Source organism: Typopeltis vanoorti, chromosome 5 (assembly GCF_054136105.1).
Source record: "Typopeltis vanoorti isolate ZY-2024b chromosome 5, IOZ_Tvanoo_1.0, whole genome shotgun sequence".
In the NCBI taxonomy this organism is placed as follows: Eukaryota; Metazoa; Arthropoda; class Arachnida; order Uropygi; family Thelyphonidae; genus Typopeltis; species Typopeltis vanoorti.
The window spans coordinates 98092516-98111462 of record NC_143553.1 but is presented as its reverse complement, the minus strand read 5'-3'; the positions used below and the strand labels follow the sequence as shown (position 1 = coordinate 98111462).

Genomic DNA, 18947 nt, shown 5'->3' with positions numbered 1-18947 from the left:
AATCAAGCAAACAGTTTAAATTCTATATGAATTTTCCATATTCACTCTTTTCCCTTTCTTCTTCTTTGGGGATCATTATGGTACACACTACTTTCTTGGCACTTTTATATTTTGTAAAAGTACCAAGTACAAGATTTAACGAACCTCAGATCACAGCTGAAATACATGCATATCATCTTAATAACATTAAGACCACTAATATGAACAAAAATTTAAACCAACTCTGAACCATATTATGCATTTTATCTTTTGATTCAACAAAAGTAAAACGAAACCTACAGTGCACAACTCTACTTCAGCAGGAGCTGATATCAATGCACCTGAGCCTTGTAATTTCAAAATGTTGGCTAATCCCATCATTCATCTTTTATTTATTTATTTTATTTTATTTTTTTTTTATGTGTCAACTGTAAACTGCTATAGTTATAAGCTTTATGCTTTGCTTTACATTATACCATACCTATTTACAACCAGCTTGTTACTATCTTCCTTGTAATGTGCAATAAGTTTGTCCAGTGGAATCTACCATTTGCTGTATTTGGATGGGCATAAATCAACTTACTAAGTAAAGTGTTTATAACCAACAACTGTGAAGAGAAAACTAAAATTACAAAGATTATTAAGTGAATTCTTTATTAAAAAACATCTCATTTTTTGATCTCTTATTAAGTCATGTTTACTTTAGTAGGACAGAAGTTCTAAATTCACAATAATAGGCTAAATAATTTACCATAAATAGTTTATTATACATTTTATTTTTATTATGTTAAGTGTTGTGAGGGGAAAGTGGGAGGAAGATGTTATAATAGCAAAGTTAATCAAAGTGTTCATTACTGACAATAAAGAGAAAATTAAAATTACTCAGCTTATTAAGTGACATTCTTTATTAAAAAAACAACTCATTTTTTTTTTTAAATCTCTTATTAAGCTATGTTCACTTTAGTAGCAGAGCAATTCTAAATTAACAAGTACCAGATGCAGAATTTATTATATACATTTTATTATACATTTTATTTTTATTATGCTAAGTGTTTTGAAGGAAAGTAGTAAAAAGTTGTTATATAATAGTAAACCATATGATTTATAATGAAAATCACAAAAATGTATGCAAAATGTATTGAATATACATTTTTATACTTTACAAAAAATGATATATTAAAATGTATTTATAATTACGTCATACTTCAGTTAAATTATTTATAAGAGATGGAAGAAGAATAACAAAATACTTATATTATATGCAAAATGTACAATTTTATGTTATTTTGTTTATTTTGTAACTCTCAGAAAGAAGTGGATTTCTAGAGGTGGAAATAAAATTTTTCATTATTTCATTAATTTATTTTATGGTATAATTCAGTCAAAAAGAGGCATAATATTAAAATAAGCAATCTTAAAGTATAGAATAAGAAGTTACATTTTCTAAGAAATCAACTACAGTAATGAATATGATAACAAAAATAGGCAAGTATACATAAGGTTGATATAACAACATACTTAACAAAGTACTATAGGTATCCATAGAGACAAAATTTAAAACTTTTGTCCTCTGACTCTTTTATACATATGCACAAGTTTTGATTGCTGTACACATCACAAACTGCCACCATTTAAATATCCCAAATTCTATGAAGCAGCAGTTAAGGAATGAAGACCACAGTTCTTCCATGTTTTGGAAACTGTTTTAAATAGCTTATTGAAAACTATGTTAGTCTAAGCAGAATAAAAATTTTTATACTTTAATTTATTTCCATATTGTCTTGATGAACATCACTAGAAGTATTTTGATTTCCAATGTCTCTGGGAATATTATTATTTCCATGTGCTTCATCTTCATGTACAATGGGTTTTGGAGTAGTTAATATTGGTCTAATAGAATTTTCAAACAGCTGAAATGGAAAAAAATAAAATAAGTCAGTATGTAAGTCAATCAGAATTCAAGAAAAGAGGTGCAGAAAGATGGTTTGATGTAATTCAGGTGTAAGACAAGGGTACACATTATCTTTGCTCTTGTTCATTACCTATATGGATGACATGAAAAGAAGTAGCATTAAGACTGATATCAGAAATGGAGATATCTAATTCAGCTCTTTATGCAGATGATGATGTTTATACCTATACCAATCCAGCACAGGTAATCAGGAATGACTGCTGTAACATATTTGGCATGAAAAAACAAGAACTGCATTCTCCGTGCTAGCTATAGAATAAGAAAATATTTAGCTAATGGGCATAATTTTTAGTGAAGATGGCAAATGAAAACAAGGTAACTGAATAAACATAACTGGCATGTGAAGAGCCAAATGAATAAATGTATGTAAAATATCAGATAAATTAGTCAAAACACTAGCAGCATATAAGATGGTGTCAAAACATAAGTGGGTGGTCTGAAAAGTTCTTGGCCGAACGATGAAAAAAAGAATTTATAATTTCAAAATTATTTTTATTTTTCAACATAATCTCCCTTAAGACTAATACATTTATTCCAGCAACATTATCCCGTCCCTAATAGTGGTTCTCAGTAAGATCTGCAAAATACTCCTCCACAGCTGCAATCACCTCCTGATTTTGAAGAAAAACACTGATCGGTGAGGAAGAGTTTTAGTTTTGGGAAGAAATAGAAGTCAGAGGGAGCCAAATCTGGGGAATAGGGTGGATGTTCCAACAATTCATAGTGCAGATCCCTTAATTTTCCCATTGCCAAAACACCTTTGTGGGCAGGTGCATTGTCCTGTTGAAAGATGATTTTTTTTTCTTTCTGTAAACCAAGTATTTTCTCAAGAATCTTTTCATCTAGTCTGGTTAAAAGATCGGAATAATATTCCCCAATTATTGTTTTACCCTTTTCAAGATAATTAATAAACAAAATGCCTTTAGCATTCCAAAACATCGATGCCATGACCTTGTCTTTTTTGGCACTGAACAACCAGTTTCTGTCCACTGTTTTGACTGCTGTTGGATTCTGGTGTGTACTGGTGAATCCAAGTCTCGTCCATAGTAATAAATCGACACACAAAATCAGTTTTATTCTTGTTAAAATGCTCTAAGCACTGTTCAGAGATTTTCATGCAAGTGCATTTTTGATCTGCATGGCACCCATCTTGCGCAAAGCTTTTTCATTTGCAATTCTTCATGCAAAATGTATCTTACATGTTCTTTTGAAATGCCTATAGCCTCAGCAATTTCACGCACTTTGACTCACCGGTCATCCAATACCATATCGTGTGCCGATCAATGATTTCTGGTGTTGTTACATTTTTGGGATGTTCTTCACATGGATCATTTTCAAGGCTGGTTTGGCCGTGTTTAAACTCAGCAGCCCATTTCTTAATTGTCGAAAACAAAGGAGAATAGTGCCCATAAACTTTCATGAACTTCAAATTAATTTCTTTTGGCGTTAAACCTTCTTTTACAAAGAATTTCATAACCGCACGATACTCAATTTTATCTATTTCAAGGGATACAGACAACACTTTGGCTTCCGACAGCCGTACAAAAAAAACTACTTGATAGAATGACTTGTAATTTCACATCGATGATTATGACAGATGTACTAACTTAGAAAAAAAAATCTTGCCGGTAGTGTTGCCATCTATGGTCGAAGCCAAGAACTTTTCAGACCACCCGCATATATTAGAAGATGATATAAAACAGGGATAGAGTAACTGATATTGTATTTTGAGGTTTGGTTTGGTTTTGGATTTAGTAGTGTAAGGATAGTTAAGTTCAATACTGCACCAATACATGTCTCAATAGTACACCAGATAATAAATACAAAGTACATAATACATAAAGGAGAATAAACAAGTATAAAAATGTAGAATATGTATATAATTTATATAAGGTGATAAAGATTAATGATCTTTAAAAAAAGAAATAATACTTGATAAATCTCATAAAACTTTGAGTGTATAGGGCTCAGACAGATTATGAATATGGCTAAAATAATGACTGTACAATATAAAAATTGTTATGCATATGAAATACATGTACATTAAAATATATATCTATAACGAGAAATAAAGAAAAAAACTTATTAATAACAGCAATACAAAATTAAACTCAATTAAAACACAGTGACAGCTTTATCTTAGAACAGAACCTCAAACTTGAAAGAGGTGATATGAAGGATTTGGTACTGTACCAAGGATTCTGTAACTGGTAAAAAATTCTGTTCTTTAACTACAGAGTTCACAAGTTGAACATATTAGAAAGATTCCCAAAATTCCAAATGATGAAGTCTTCAGCATGATTAATATAGCCAAAATGAGAAACTGCAAGAACAAGTAATCCAGTGATCTCCAGGAAGAGAGGGAGAGAGATTAATCTGTCTGAAAGCTTCTGAAATGCCAAAGAATTACAATGTCTTCATACAAGATTTTCAAGCATTTCTATGAGTTCCTCAATGAATCTCAGAAATGCTCTGATATCACATTCTTGATATGTTATTATTATTGCATGTTACTTCTATGGATTCATCATGGGAAGGCATGCCACCCCATACATATGGAGTGGCATGCCTTCTCCATTACTCAATCCAACCACCATCTCCATTACTTAATCCATCTACCCACAATGACTAACCACAATCCACATACAATACCAATAACATTTCTGTCTGTAAATTGTGTGTATGGGCAAATCTCTGGCTGATTTGTCCATATGCGAGATGAAAAACCCAGAGTTTCCAAGCGGAAATGTATGGAGAACAATATTATATAATTCAGGGTTTAAAATGTTATGTAAGTTTTTAAGTTTATATACTGGGGGGATCCACTCCCCTAGCCCCCCCCCACCGAGTTCCAGACTGGTAAGCCGGTAAGACAAAAAACATGACATAAAAACGTTTCAAATTTTGACTTATCTTTTTATATATATATAGAGTAGATATATATACATGGGGGGCTGTGCCCCCATGACTGCCCCCAGTCATGACATGCGCGTCATGCTAATTTCAGTAATGAATACTGACACGTACTGTTATTTTCATTGTTGAAAGGTTATTTTTCACTTGGTTAGCCTATAATAAATTTAGTTTAATCCTTTATCCAAGTGTGAGCAAAAACAAAGTTTATGCCTGAAAGTATCTTCAGGACCGGGGTAAGGTAGTACAACACTGGGCAACTCGTTGCAAAGGTGGAGCAAGCTAATATCACTCCTATCTCAGTATCTCCCATAATGCAAAACACATCTCCTTGCAGATATGTATAATGTTATGCATTAAGGGAAGGGCCACTACCCAGACTAGTTTCGACCTTTATTGAGGTCTCTTCAGTGGGAGCCATGCCCAGAAGTGGAGATACCAGGCAGAAGCAAGAGCCCTTCCCTTAATGCATAACATTATATATATCCGCAAAGAGATGTGTTTTGCATTATGGGAGATACCGAGATAGGAGTGATGTTAGCTTGGTCCACCTTTGCTATGAGTTTCCCAGTGTTGTACTACCTTACCCCAGTCCTGAAGATACTTTCAGGTGCAAACTTTGTTTTTGCTCATGATATTCATTTTTATTCCTGAATAAAAATGAATATTCTGTGTATTATAAGACTTTGTTGATCTACAACAAAATACCAGCATATGCGAGACTAATAAGACAGAAGAACAGCTGATACAAAAAAAAAAAAACCAAAAAAAAAAACTGATGAATGTAGGATTCTTGAAAGTGTGGATAATTCCAATAATGATCGGATGTTATGTATACTGAGTCTCAGTAAACAAAAGAAATTTCTTGGAAAACGGAGTGAAATATACACAAACCAGAGAAATACACAACACAGGCAACAAATTTTACAGGATGATTTGCTGCTCATCAAACGATATTTATTCCTGCCATTCTCTGTCCACTCGTAAGTTTTTTTTTTTATTTTAATTATGCCATCATAAATTCATTTATTCATGTCTAGACTTTATAGGATCATTCTATTCGCTCTACCCAGCAACTTATAAGATACACATATCACAAATATTAATTATTAATAATTTGTTTACCATTAATGAAAGTATTTCTACTCACAGTTATTCTTTCTTTTCATTTCCTATTCTAACATTATAAATGATGGTTCACATATTTTCATCTTAGAGTATTTCAAATATACCAATCAACTATAGTATTCTCCTTCATTGCTGTTTTCTAAAAAATCATGAAACAAACAGATTGTTCTCCCACTCTATGAAGAAGTGTTCAAAGTTATCCTGCAATTAATTGCATTGGACCAATTAAGATGAGCGTTGATGTGCTATACACTCTCAAAACTTTCATACATCGATAAAAATGCAACCATACAGTCATGGGCATCTGCAGAGGGAGGGGGGAACTCCCCTCGTGCTTGAGTAAAAAATTCCACAAATTATAATCGTAAAAGTGATTGAGATATGTAACCTTAAACCCTCGACTGTAGAAAGCTTTGCCTGTCTTAAAATTTTATTATGAGTTGGCCTGTTTCGGCCCATGGCAGAGTAGCCACAGAATATGTGTTTTACAGCAGCAATAAAACACATGTTCCTGTTTTTGGTTCATCTTTTTCCGATTTGTGAACAGCGAGACCAGTTTGTTTGCCCTCTGTGTCTAGTGAGTCACTGAGTGAAGTGTTGATTGTAAATTTATAGTGGAACAAATTTAAACAGAAAAATACATTTTTAAAAGGTAAGTGTATGTAATTTAATTTAAGATTTTGGAATTAATTAATTAGTTGATTTTTAATAAAATATGCTGTTCAATTTTTTTATATATGAAATTGTGCTAAAAACTGTATTAATTCTGAATACTTTTTTTTTGCCCAAGAATTAAAGATCATTAAAATCGATGTAAAATTAAAATAATGTACTGTATTTACAGATTACATCGATAAATGCTAAAAGATGTTTATTGATGTAATTATTTGTCTCCAAGCTTTGCCCTCCCCCTGGAAAATTTTCTGCAGATGCATGCCCATGCATACACTCAAATTGACGTGAAATTTGTAGCGAGTGTTGCATAACCCACATGACAGCACACCCAACAGAAATGGGCAGGTGACGCCACTGATATATATATATATATCCTCAAATGTTTGTTTAGGATACTATGACAGCAGACATGCTAAGAATACAATATTACTATCTCCCAACTAACAATTTTTTTTTTCCTTTTTTCATACTGTAAGACTACAATATTGTCAGAACTTATATTTTGGTCATCTGAGGCACTTCTAACTACATCAATCCATATAGATTTTAGCCTTTTTCCTGCCACCCTAGTGACAAACATCTGCTCTGCTAACCTTACCATTTCCATTCTGTTTAGGTGATCATACTACTTTAGATTAGCTACATCCATAGATCCCTGAATGCTAACAATGTTGAGTTCTTTTGTAATATCTTCATTTTAATGTGATTCTGCCATTAATGTCAACTGTTCACTCCCCTAATTTTTCGCATAAATCTCATATCTTCGGTCTCTAGTCTTTGATCAACTGTTTTATTTCAAACTCAACTCTCAGATCAACGATAGTTAAAACTGCTTTAACACACTCATGCTAGGCTGAGCCTTGCATATGTTGTGCATCAAGCAGGCACAATTTTACAAAATCGCTAACATATGGTTTTGCAAAATGTCTTAACAGAACAGAAAACCTAAATGTAATGTTATTTCAGACCATTCAAAAATCACTTTTCCAAACGTATTGTGCCTTACATAAAATGGATTGGTTTATTTGACTGATGATATACATGCATATATATATATACACATATATATAAATTACTAGCACTATTTCAATTTTTTTTATCATATCTGCCTACATTAGGTTTTTTCCGCCAGTTTATCTGGCGTTTTTCATCCCGCAAACAGGCAAACCGGCCCCACAAACATACGCCTCTACAGTCAAAAATATACCCTCCCCCCAGCGGCAGACCAGGCGACGGGTCGATTGGGAGTAGTACTAACAAGAAGTCGCATCTAAAGTAACACGCGGACCCTGCATGAATAACGCGTAGTAGAAGAAGAAGAAGATATCTTCCTACATTAAAAACAGCAAAAGAAACTTAAGCAATTATTATCATCAATGCTTCTCCCCCACTTGACTGAATGCTGAAGTATCAGTGTATATAATTAAGAACAAATTCAATCAGTTGATTCAATTAGAATACGATACACAGTTGAAGATTTGAAAAATTAATTTAAAACAAAAAGTAAAAGAACCAGAAGACCAGATCTGTGCACAACAGTCTAGGTGAGGGTTTTATCACGTACTTTCAAAGAAACAAATTCCATGAATGTGCCCAACAATACTATGGCATCCAGAACGGCTTCAAATGCCAGCAATATGTTTGCAAGTTAATTTATAGCTGCCTCTTGTAATGTGTTTATTTTATTTCTCTTTCATGTTATGCACTCAATGAAGTTTTCTAAGAAAACGGAACTAGTTGTGTGCTCAAATAATAGATAGTAGCTTTTTTATTTTGGTACCTCTCGGCTTCCAATGATTAAATTTTTTTTAATCATATATATATATATATATATATATATATATATATATATATATATATAAAATATACAAAGACAACACCTCACTAAGACCAACTGTAGACGGAATTGACTCCCCTACTTATAAGTTATCCAAACAGCTAGCAAAATTATTAAAATCTTTTACAGGTTCTGTTCTTCTAATTCCTACATTAAGATTTCTGAACACTGTTTCTATGATTAAAGACACGTCTACAAAAGGATGGAATCTTAGCCAGCTTTGATGTCACTTCTCTATTTACTAATGTATCACTAAAGAAATAGTTCTTTTACAATATAAATTATGTAAAAAAAAAATCAAACTCTTAAGTCACTGTATAAAATTCAGGCAACTTCATTTTTGGAAACACGATCTACAAGCAAAATTATCGGTTAGTCATGGAAAACCCTTTATCACCTATACTAGCAAATATATTCTTAGAAGCTTTTGAAGAAAAAGCAATAAACTTCTTTACATTGAAATCAAGATTGTGGAAGAAATATATAGAAATATATTGGAGCCATGGTCCGGATTCACCCCAAGAGTTCTTGAACCATATTAGCAACCAACACCTTAGGATACAATTAACAGCAGAACTAGAAGTTAATAGTTTGATTCCTTTTCGTTTTCTTTACAACTCTGCTATTCAACTATGGCAGTCATGAGATCACATTTTCATGCATGAGAACAACAACACAGCTAGTCTGCAAATTCATTCTAATGTGAGCAATCCATTAATCACTTAAGACTTTATATCACCAAAGTTCTAAATGATTAATGGATTGCTCACATTAGAACTTTGGTGATGTCTCAAGTAATGTTTTTTATGCATCTCTGTTTTCTTCCATGTATTATGCACCCAATGTAGTCTTCTGAAAGGCAAAACTAGTAGTGCCTTTGGAAATAAATTAGTTATTTTCCTATTTTAACATTTGGCTATACAGTCATAGTTATTTTCCTTAAAACATATACAACAGCTGCGAAAACCTAATATAGTAGATGTCGCTTATTGTGGTCACTTTGGGACAGTTGCTTTTTGATGACAAAAGCAACTGTCCCACTGATAACATTCAGCAAAGGATATAAAAAAATTGTATCATTTATTTCGATTTATTGTTATGAACATTTAATATAATTTATTGTTATAAACAACTTTTTAATACACAACAACATAAAATTTATTTTAAAAAACTTATCTAGCATTGTCTGTCACGTGTTTGAATATAGTAGTTCATGAATAAATTGCTCATACTCATAATGCCTTCTGAAGTTTGTTGCTCTATGTTGCACACTGCAACAAAGCATTCATAGAGCTTCTTGCATCTGGGCATTGGTTGAAGGAGCTTCTAAAATTTGTTCTCCTATACTTGTATTATGTTCACTTTCTTCTACTAGTTTAAAGTTCTCATCAGAAGCAGCTTGACATATTTCTGGTCATTGTAGCCACCACTTCAACGTTGTTATCAATATCCAACCAATTTTCAAATTCTTCTTTTGACATACCATCTGGAGTTTTATCAAAAATTTCATTTGTAAGATATTCAAATTCTTTGGAGTTTGTTTTAAAAAAATCTGCCTTTTTGGAAGCAGTTTTCAATAGTCTTCTTTGAGACTTGCTTCCATGATATTGCTACCAAATGCAATGCATCAAGAAGGGAAGGGAAATCTTTTTAGCAATTTCACTTGTATCAGATTGGTCTTTTATATTGCTTCCTTGCGATAATAAGCTTTAAAAGCTAATATGATGCCTTGGTCACATGGTTGAATTAACGATGTAGTATTCGAAGGCAAGAAGATTCCTTTCATGCTCTTTAACGATAAATTATTTGTGTGTGTGTGTGTGTGTGTGTGTGTGTGCAGTGCAGTTGTCTGCAAACAAGACAAATTTTCGCTTTAATTTAAGATCCCACTTAACTAACCAAGTTGAAAATGGCATTAGTCATCTAAGCATTTGCACTAGAACAGTAGTCAACAGGCAAGCTTTCGACACCTTTAAAACACCGAGGATTTTAACTTTTTCCAATCACTAGAAGTTCTTGTTTCTCACCTTTCATATTAGCAAAACAAAGAACTTCACCTGGTCTTTTGAAGATTTAAATCCTTTAGCACTTTCACTTTTAAACAAATCAGTATGCTCAGGCATTGCACAAAAATATTTAATAAATAAAAATAATAAAAATATTTAAAAATAAATAATAATTGCACAAAAATTATTGCTGAATATCCTCAGGAGAATATTCAGCAATAATTTTTGGCCACTCAGTCTTAATCCATGCAACAGCTGATAAAAAATCAGCACTTTTTTCTTCACCATGAATATGCTTGTACACAATATTCTCTCATTTTTTCCACCTGTTAACCCATCCATCAGTTACAAAGAAATTTTCTTTGTCCATTGTTTTTGCAAGTTGTGCTTTTTGATGCATCAAAGGCCCATTAATCAAAGCATTCTTTTTGTGAACATTACTAAACTAAATTTTTAATGCTGATATTCAACTTGGGTATCCTTACCAGATCTCTCTTCCAATCCATATTCTCATTAGTAAGGGCTAATGTTTCAATGTTTGATCTGTTTTTTAAGATCTTACACAAGAGTGGTTGCGAAATTTTTAAATGTACAGCCGCACTTCGTTGACTCATAACACCAAGACGAGTTACCATAAGGTGTTTTATTTAATAAGGTTAAAACACCTTATGGTAACTCGTTTTGGTAAAATACTTACAAGCTCTGTATTACTAAATCTTGGTATTTCTAGCCTAGCTCCCACTGATGAGACCTCAATAAAGGTCGAAACCGGTCTGGGTAGTGGCCCCTTGCTTTTAATACAAAACATCATACATCCCCCCTTCTTGGAGATGTGTTTTGGCATTAAGGGTAAATATTAAGATTAGTGATCGGAGCTTGTTCCACCTCTACCACGAGTTGCCTTGGTCTTGCACTACCTGTAGGATCAGCTAGTCTTGTATCACTTGCAGGCGCAAACTTGACATTTTTGTCTGTTTGCTTACTTGGGAAAAATGGAGTAAAACCAGGTTTAAAATTGCTTGGTATCTTTAACACATTATTAATAAAATAACAATTTGATGTTTCGACTCCTGTATTGAGGTCATCATCAGAAGGACACATGCATATAGGATACCAAGCTACATGCTCTTGCACTCTGTACTGGTAAATTAAATCTATGCTGTTAATTAATCTTTTTCTTAGCCTGACCGCTAGCAATAATTAAAAATAAAATAAAATAAAAGTTGAAGAAAAAAAAATAAATTAAAAAAATATATAAAAAAATTATAATTAATAAATAAAATAAATAAAAAACTACAATAAACTCTGCTAAAGTCCTCATGTACTAAGATTCTTTTGGATTTGTACAGTTCAGATTGTTATACTATGATTTTCTTCAGGCCTTGTACAGTTCAAGTTGCTATGGAATGTTAAGGGGAAAAAAAGAAAAACACTTCAAGTATTCTTGTATTGAGATTTTTCTTTGCCTTGTTCTGGTTGCTATAAAGGTTGCAGATGGGTCTTCCACATTCTTGGAATGGTTAGGCCATCATTTTTGTTCAGATTTGGGTTATGTTTGAGCATTTCACATGCTTCTTTGAATTTCCTCTCGAACCAGGTTTTGGTGCAGTGTAGGGACTTGGTATTTTTCCAATCAATTCTGTGGTATGTTTGGAGTGCGTAGTCAGAAAGGCCGGTTTTTCCATAATGGAGGTATTTAATGTGCCGTTTGTGTTCGTCCTTCCTAACTGGGATGGTTCGCCTATGTATGGTAGGTTACATGTGCATTGTATTTAGTATACCCCTGGGTGGGCTAAGTGTGGAAGAGGATCTTTTGAAGAACTGAGTAGGTGTCTTAATTTTGTTGGGGGTTTAAAGGTGGTTTTGAGGTTGTATTTGTGTAGTGTTCTATTATTTTGGAAATGACTCTAACATAAGGTATGGCAATCGCATTCTTGAAATCTTTTTTGTTTTTACTAGTATCTCTGTGGAGGTTCTTGTGAATAGTTTTTTTTACTGTATCTCCATTTTTTATAAATGTATGGTTGATGATCTTGTATTCCTGGTTTAGAGCTTGTGCATTTGAACAGACAGTTTGAGCTCTGTGTTTAAGGGTGCTTATGACACCTAGTTTTTGTGTTGGCTGGTGATAAGAATTTTTGCGAATGTACTGGCCTGTGTGTATAGGTTTGCGGTAGACTGAGAAAGAGAGACAGCCGTTCCTAGACACACTCATCACACGAGTGTGTCTAGGAATGGAAGAGAGTTGTTTTTTTGTATTTCAACGGTGAATTGGATACGTGTGTTGTTTATTCAGGTGGCTAAGGAATGTATTCAGTGCTTTGTGGCCGTGGGGCCAAATGACGAAAATATCACTGATGTATCTGAGCCAAATTTTGGGCTTTAGGAATGCTGACTCTAGAGCTCGTTGCTCAAAGTCTTCCATATTAAAGTTAGCAATTGGGGAGGAAAGTAGTGAGCCCATGGCTGTACCCTCTTTTTGAAGGTAAAAATTGTTTTGCCACACGAAATATCCAGAGTGGAGTACGTGGGCAAAGAGGGCCGTGATGTTGTGTGGAAATATGTTCTGTAGGAGTAAGATAGTATCATTGATCGGGACATTGGTGAAAAGGGAAGTTATGTCAAAGCTGACTAATAAATCTTGGTTGTTGAGTGTAATGTTTTTAATTTTGTTTATGAATTGTTGTGTATTTTTCATGTAGGAAGGGGACTGAACTACCAATTCCTAATTTTTTGGCTAAGTGCTAATTTGGGTTGTCGATTCCTTCAACAATCAGACGTAGTGGTGTGTCTGTTTTTTGTATTTTTGGCAGGCTATAAATTCTGGGTGCATAATGAGGTGAATTAATTAATCCGCTAACACATGGCTGGAAGAAACAACAAAAAAACGAATACCTCATTATGCCTGTGCACCCAGAACCCTTGAAATAATTTTCAGGTCTCAGGGAATCCCTGCCTATTATTATATCTTCATGTTTATTTGTTTATATATATTATACATTAAATCAAAAGATGCCCCCATGGGCAAGATGCATTGTACCATGTAACAAGTTATGTGCTTGTTACTGGTATAAATTGGAGGAATATGATGATTCCAAGTCAGTGTACCTGAGTCTGGGTGAAATGGCTCTGAGAAAGGAACTCATGGAGTTTTGGAACATCACAGGTCAACAAATAGTGATACCACATTGAGATGGAAGTGCAGGGAGTCTACTGCAAGTGATACCCATAGTGGACACACTCACCAAATGTGACCACAGGGTACTACGAAGGATGATATGTAAAAACTGGAATTCATTGACCAACACATTGAATGCAGAGTCCCGGGCATCGACTGGAGAATGAACCTGCACAAAATCATTCAGAACTGAGGATCACAACATGGGTTCCATGGTAAGACTGACTGCAATATGCAAGCCTCACATTACCTCAACCAACATGCAGTGTCATCTTCAGTGTGCAAAGAGCATGTACAGTAGGACATGGAAGCTTGGAAAGCTGTGTTACGGAGCAAAAAAGCATGCTACACCCTGTACCGAGCAGATGAATGGGTGTGGCGGATGCCTGGTGAATGTTGTATGGTTCGTCTTGCTTTAGATTGCTGTTTGTGGTACCACGAACATTGAACTCTTAGAGGTATCTGAACATTCTGGACAATATAATTGTTTCCTACTTTGTGGCATTTCTACAGACCTGACCATTGTCTCTTTCAGCAAGACAATGCACTGTGTCATAAGACTGCTGCTGTAACTGCATGGTTTGTAGTCACATGTCACAACACTTGACTGGCCTCCACAAAGCACTGATCTCAATCCTCTTGAACATTTGTGGGATGAACTGGAGTGTCGGATGAGGTCAAGGGATTTATTGAAACAAGATTTACTCTATGATATCAACCAACTCTTTGATTTATGTTATTCATGGAAACCCATGTTGTGAGCCTGGGTTGTGAATGTTTTTATGCATGTTTGTACTCCAGGAAGAATGGTCCAAAATTCTGATTGATTGTTATCATACTTGTGGAAAGTATACTCTATAGCAACGTTTCCAAAATTTTTCCTATGACAGAACACTTCACAAATCCTGAAATTTTAATGGAACACCTTGGTTAGAGTCAAGTATCATCAGTCTCGTATTCAATGTAAAGTGAGGCACACACTATTGCCGAAGCAGGCTGTATCGTATCACAAAAATGTAACAACGCCCACTACAGGCATGCCAGGCCTCAGCACATCACATTGACCTTGCTTATGATAACTGCACGTTTCCTAGAATAGATACCTCCATACTTCAGTCATACTCAGAGGTGTCGACAACTGTGGGTGGCTGTCAGCCAGCGGCTGAGTCAAGGCCAGCACGCACTGGCCTTAATAGCCTCAATACCCACAAGCAAAATGTGGAGCGCCTGATTTTCAAATATGTTTGAACTTTTCGCAGCATTTAAAACCATTCCAGGCTCATATTAATTTTGATAATTTTTCACGGAACACTTATTCACTTTCTGTTTAACACAGTTTGGGAAACTCTGCCCTATAGGATTACTGCAGTCATTGCAGTGAAAGTAGGTCTTACATCTTTTTAGGTCCTACATTAAGGTGGGTGCCATGGTTGTTTGTTCCTCACACTATGGTATCCACACGTCACTATGGTGATGTGTGGCTGGTGGTTGATTTAGCTGTATAAAGTTGTTTACGAGTTTAAGTGAAATATTTCTGTTGAGGAGTATTTCTTTTAAAATTATGATGTTTAGGTTGCACACATTGCATATAGGTTTGTGTAAATTGTCTATTGGTTTTTAGTGAGTATACTTTATGAAACTGTAGTGGTAGAGAATGGGCGAGCAACTAAGCCTAATTTGAGTAGAAACTTATTACAGTACTTTGTTGTATGCAACTGCTTCAGGATTTCTGTTGCTAGTACTATGCTGCTCAATTTAGTTAAGGAATCCTAATATAAGGGGAGGGTTAGTGAGGGAGCCAACCACTCCTCCTGTAAAAACCCTATTGGTTTTGAAACAAGCACCACAAAATCCTTGGAATTCGAACGCCTTTGAAACGATGATGAATCGTTTTGGGACCTGGAATATACATAGTTTGGTGAAAGAAGGAACTCTTTTTAATGTGACAAATGTCTTACGGCAGTATAAAATTGGACTTTGTGCTGTACAAGAGGTGCAATGGCTGGGCTCGACCTGCAATCAGGGGTACACGCTATACTATAGTGATGATGACAGAGGACGAAAGTACTTGGAAATGCATTTTTAGTTAGTGAAAAGTTTTTGTGTAATATTTTAGATTTTAAACCTGTGAACAATTGGCTGTGTACTATTAGAGTTCAGGGAAGTTTTCAAAATGTGTCTATTGTGAACTGTTATGCACCTATTGAAAAGAGCTCGGAGGAAGCTAAAGAATGTTTCTCGAAGCGAAACAAGTACTGCTTGAGCATACTTGTGCTAATCTACCGTCCTATGATGTCAAGCTAGTAGTGGGAGATTTCAACGCAAAGCTGGGGAGAGAGCATGTGTGGTGCCCTTTTGTGGATAATAAGAGCCTACATGAGGAGTGAAATGATAATGGGATCCGACTTGTGAGTTTTGTCGCCTCTACAGGATGCTTTGTAAAGAGCACTATGCTTGCGCATAAAGACGTCCACAAACTGACCTGGAGACCACCGGACGGTAGAACAGCTAACCAAATAGACCATGTACTAGTGTATCGATGTCACCACAGCTCCATCTCAGATGTGAGAAGTTTCAGAGGAGCAGATGAAGATAGCGACCGCTATCTGATAGCCTACGATTTCAGGCATAGAATTGTGGTTCAGAAGCCCGCGTGTCCTACCATATGATCGGCATGGGACCTGGACAAGTTGAAAACAGCAAAAGGCAAGCGGGCTTTCCAGTTAGAGTTGCAGAATCGTTTTGAGGAGGAAGAGGATGATCCGGATGGGATGTGGGACACCATTAAAAATACGGTCATGTTACTGCCTCGAGAACTGTGGGAAAGAGGAGGAGAAAAGCATGGTTTAATAGAGTGTGGAGCAGCTGTGGCGAAACGAAGGGAAGCACTATTGAACTACCTAGTGGGTAGCAGGAAGAAAGATGCATATGAGAGGGTGAGAAGAGTGGTGAATACATGTCTACGCAGGGAAAAGCGGAAGTATCTTAATGAGAAAGTCGCTAGTACAGAGAGAAATAGGGTGATGAATAATGGACGGGAAATGTAAAGGACGATCAAAGCCATGCAAGGTGCCCAGACACAAGCGGCAACCATACGAGATGAGAGTGGAAATCTATTAACAAACTCAAAAGATGCTCGCGCTTAGTGGCATAGATATTTCGTGAACTTGCTGAATGTCGTTATATTGGAGGATTATACTCCTTATCAAACTGCTGAACCATTTATTGAAGATCTGACATTTAGTGAGATTACTCGTGCTATCTGCATGCTGAAAAATAATAAGGCTCCAAAAGTGGACTGCATACCGTGGAGCTCTTGAAGAATGGTGGGAATGTCCTGCTGGAACAGCTGCACTGGCTCATCTTGATGATCTAGTGTGAAGAATGGCTGCCGGACGAGTGGAAGGAGTTGCTGATCACCCCCAGTATATAAGAAAGGAGATAAGGCTCAATGCGGCAACTATAGGGGCATCTCATTGCTGTCGACTGGCTACAAGGTGCTGTCTAACATCATGTTAATGTGCACCTCACACCACATGCAGAAGAGTGCCTTGGTGACTACCAGATGGGCTTCAGGAGGAACTGTTCTACAATAGACCAACTCTTCACGCTGCGCCAAGTTTTTAAAAAGTGCTGGGAATATAACCAGGAAGTTAATAATATTTTCATAGACTTTTCTAAAGCCCATGACTCAATAATATGCTCAAAAATATGGCAGGTGTCAGAAGAGCTGGGAATTCCTCGAAAACTCCGAAAAATGGGGCAGGTGTGCGTAGCTAGTTTGAGAGCAAGAGTGAAAGCAGAAGGTGACCTGTCGGACCTGTTTCAAGTACAGACTGATGTGAAGCTGGGTGATGGCTTTCTCCAATTCTCTTCAATCTAGTGATGGAAAAAGTAATTAGAAACACAAGGCAAGTGGCAGGTGGAGTCGACATGGGGTGCAAGTTAGGATTCTTGGCTACGCGGACAACCTGAACATCATGGCGCATCAATGGGATGACGCAGTGGCATTGGTTACTGCTAATGAAGAAGCTGCAAAAGAAGTTGGCTGAAGATAAATGCCGAGAAGACAAAATACCTTTTTATGAGTCGCCATGCTGCTCAAGATCCAGAGGGAGCTGCACAGCTTGAGAGGGTGAAAGTATTTAGGTACTTGGGTTCTTTCGTGACTGAAGACAACAAAGTCGAGGCTGATATCCAGAGTCGGGTAAATACTGCAAATGGGGCCTATTATCAGGTGTGTTCCCTTTTCACCTCGCATTTGCTGTCTTGGACTATAAAGGTGGGACTATACAACACTTTGATCAGGCCTGTTCTCCTCTACAGTGCTGAAGCATGGACTCTCACGCCGAGACAAGCTGATCACCTGACAGTATTCGAAAACAAGATGCTACGACGTATCTATGGAGGGGTCATAGCAGACGGAATCTGGAAGAGGCAGCCCAATGCTGCCATACATGCTTTATACAACTTGGCAGACATCTTGATGGAGCTACAAGCCCAGCATCTTCAGTGGTGGGGCACCTGTACCATATGGGCCCCCGAAAGGACTGTGAGACAAGTGTGGGAGGCCCGACCCCGATCAGGGAGACCAAGAAGGAGATGGGCGGATTAGGAGAAGGAAGACCTGCAGACTGTCGGGCTGGAGACCAGAACGTGGTGGACAGTCGCAGAGGATCATGCCCAGTGGCGACATGTGGTGCTTGAAGCCAAAAGTCCCCCCCCCCCGGGCTGATAGCGCCTGGCTAATGTAATGTAATGGTATCCATTGACTTATTTGCAGTGTATAATACGCATGTGCATGTGTGTGTGTGTGTGTGTGTGTGTGTGTGTGTATATATATATATTTTTTTTTTTTTTTTTTTTTTTGCATTTATACTGTTTATATATATAATTATATTACTTATATACATTATATATTATTTATACAATTTTTTTTCTTTTTTTTTTTAATCATGATTTCTCGCTGAACCCCTAATAACATGTTGGAGAGGCTAATTAGAACCAAGATCCAGAATTGGGTTGACAACAGTGGTATTACCTTTGATGGACAGCATGGATTTGCTAAAGGGAGGTTATGTTTTAGTAATCCACTTACTTATTACAATGAGGCTTCATTGGACAAAGGAGATGATACTTAAACTAGTGCAGATAGGGTTGGATATTAGACTAGTGCATTGGATTGGAGATTGACTATCTGATAGGCATCAGCAAATTTTGGAGCAATATCCCAGAAGAGGAAAGTCACCAGTAGTGTGC

At 36.0% G+C, this 18947-nt stretch overlaps 1 protein-coding gene across 1 annotated transcript in view; it reads right to left on the bottom strand.

The window, feature by feature from the left end:
• Positions 1-607: 607 nt before the first annotated feature.
• Positions 608-18947, bottom strand: part of LOC150106679 (heat shock 70 kDa protein 4L-like) — a 371849-nt gene continuing 353509 nt past the window's right edge. The window contains exon 17 of the mRNA XM_090392631.1: positions 608-1889. Within this exon, the coding sequence (XP_090248757.1) occupies positions 1740-1889 (150 nt within the window). The 3' untranslated portion in view covers positions 608-1739. The remainder of the gene's footprint in view (positions 1890-18947) is intronic.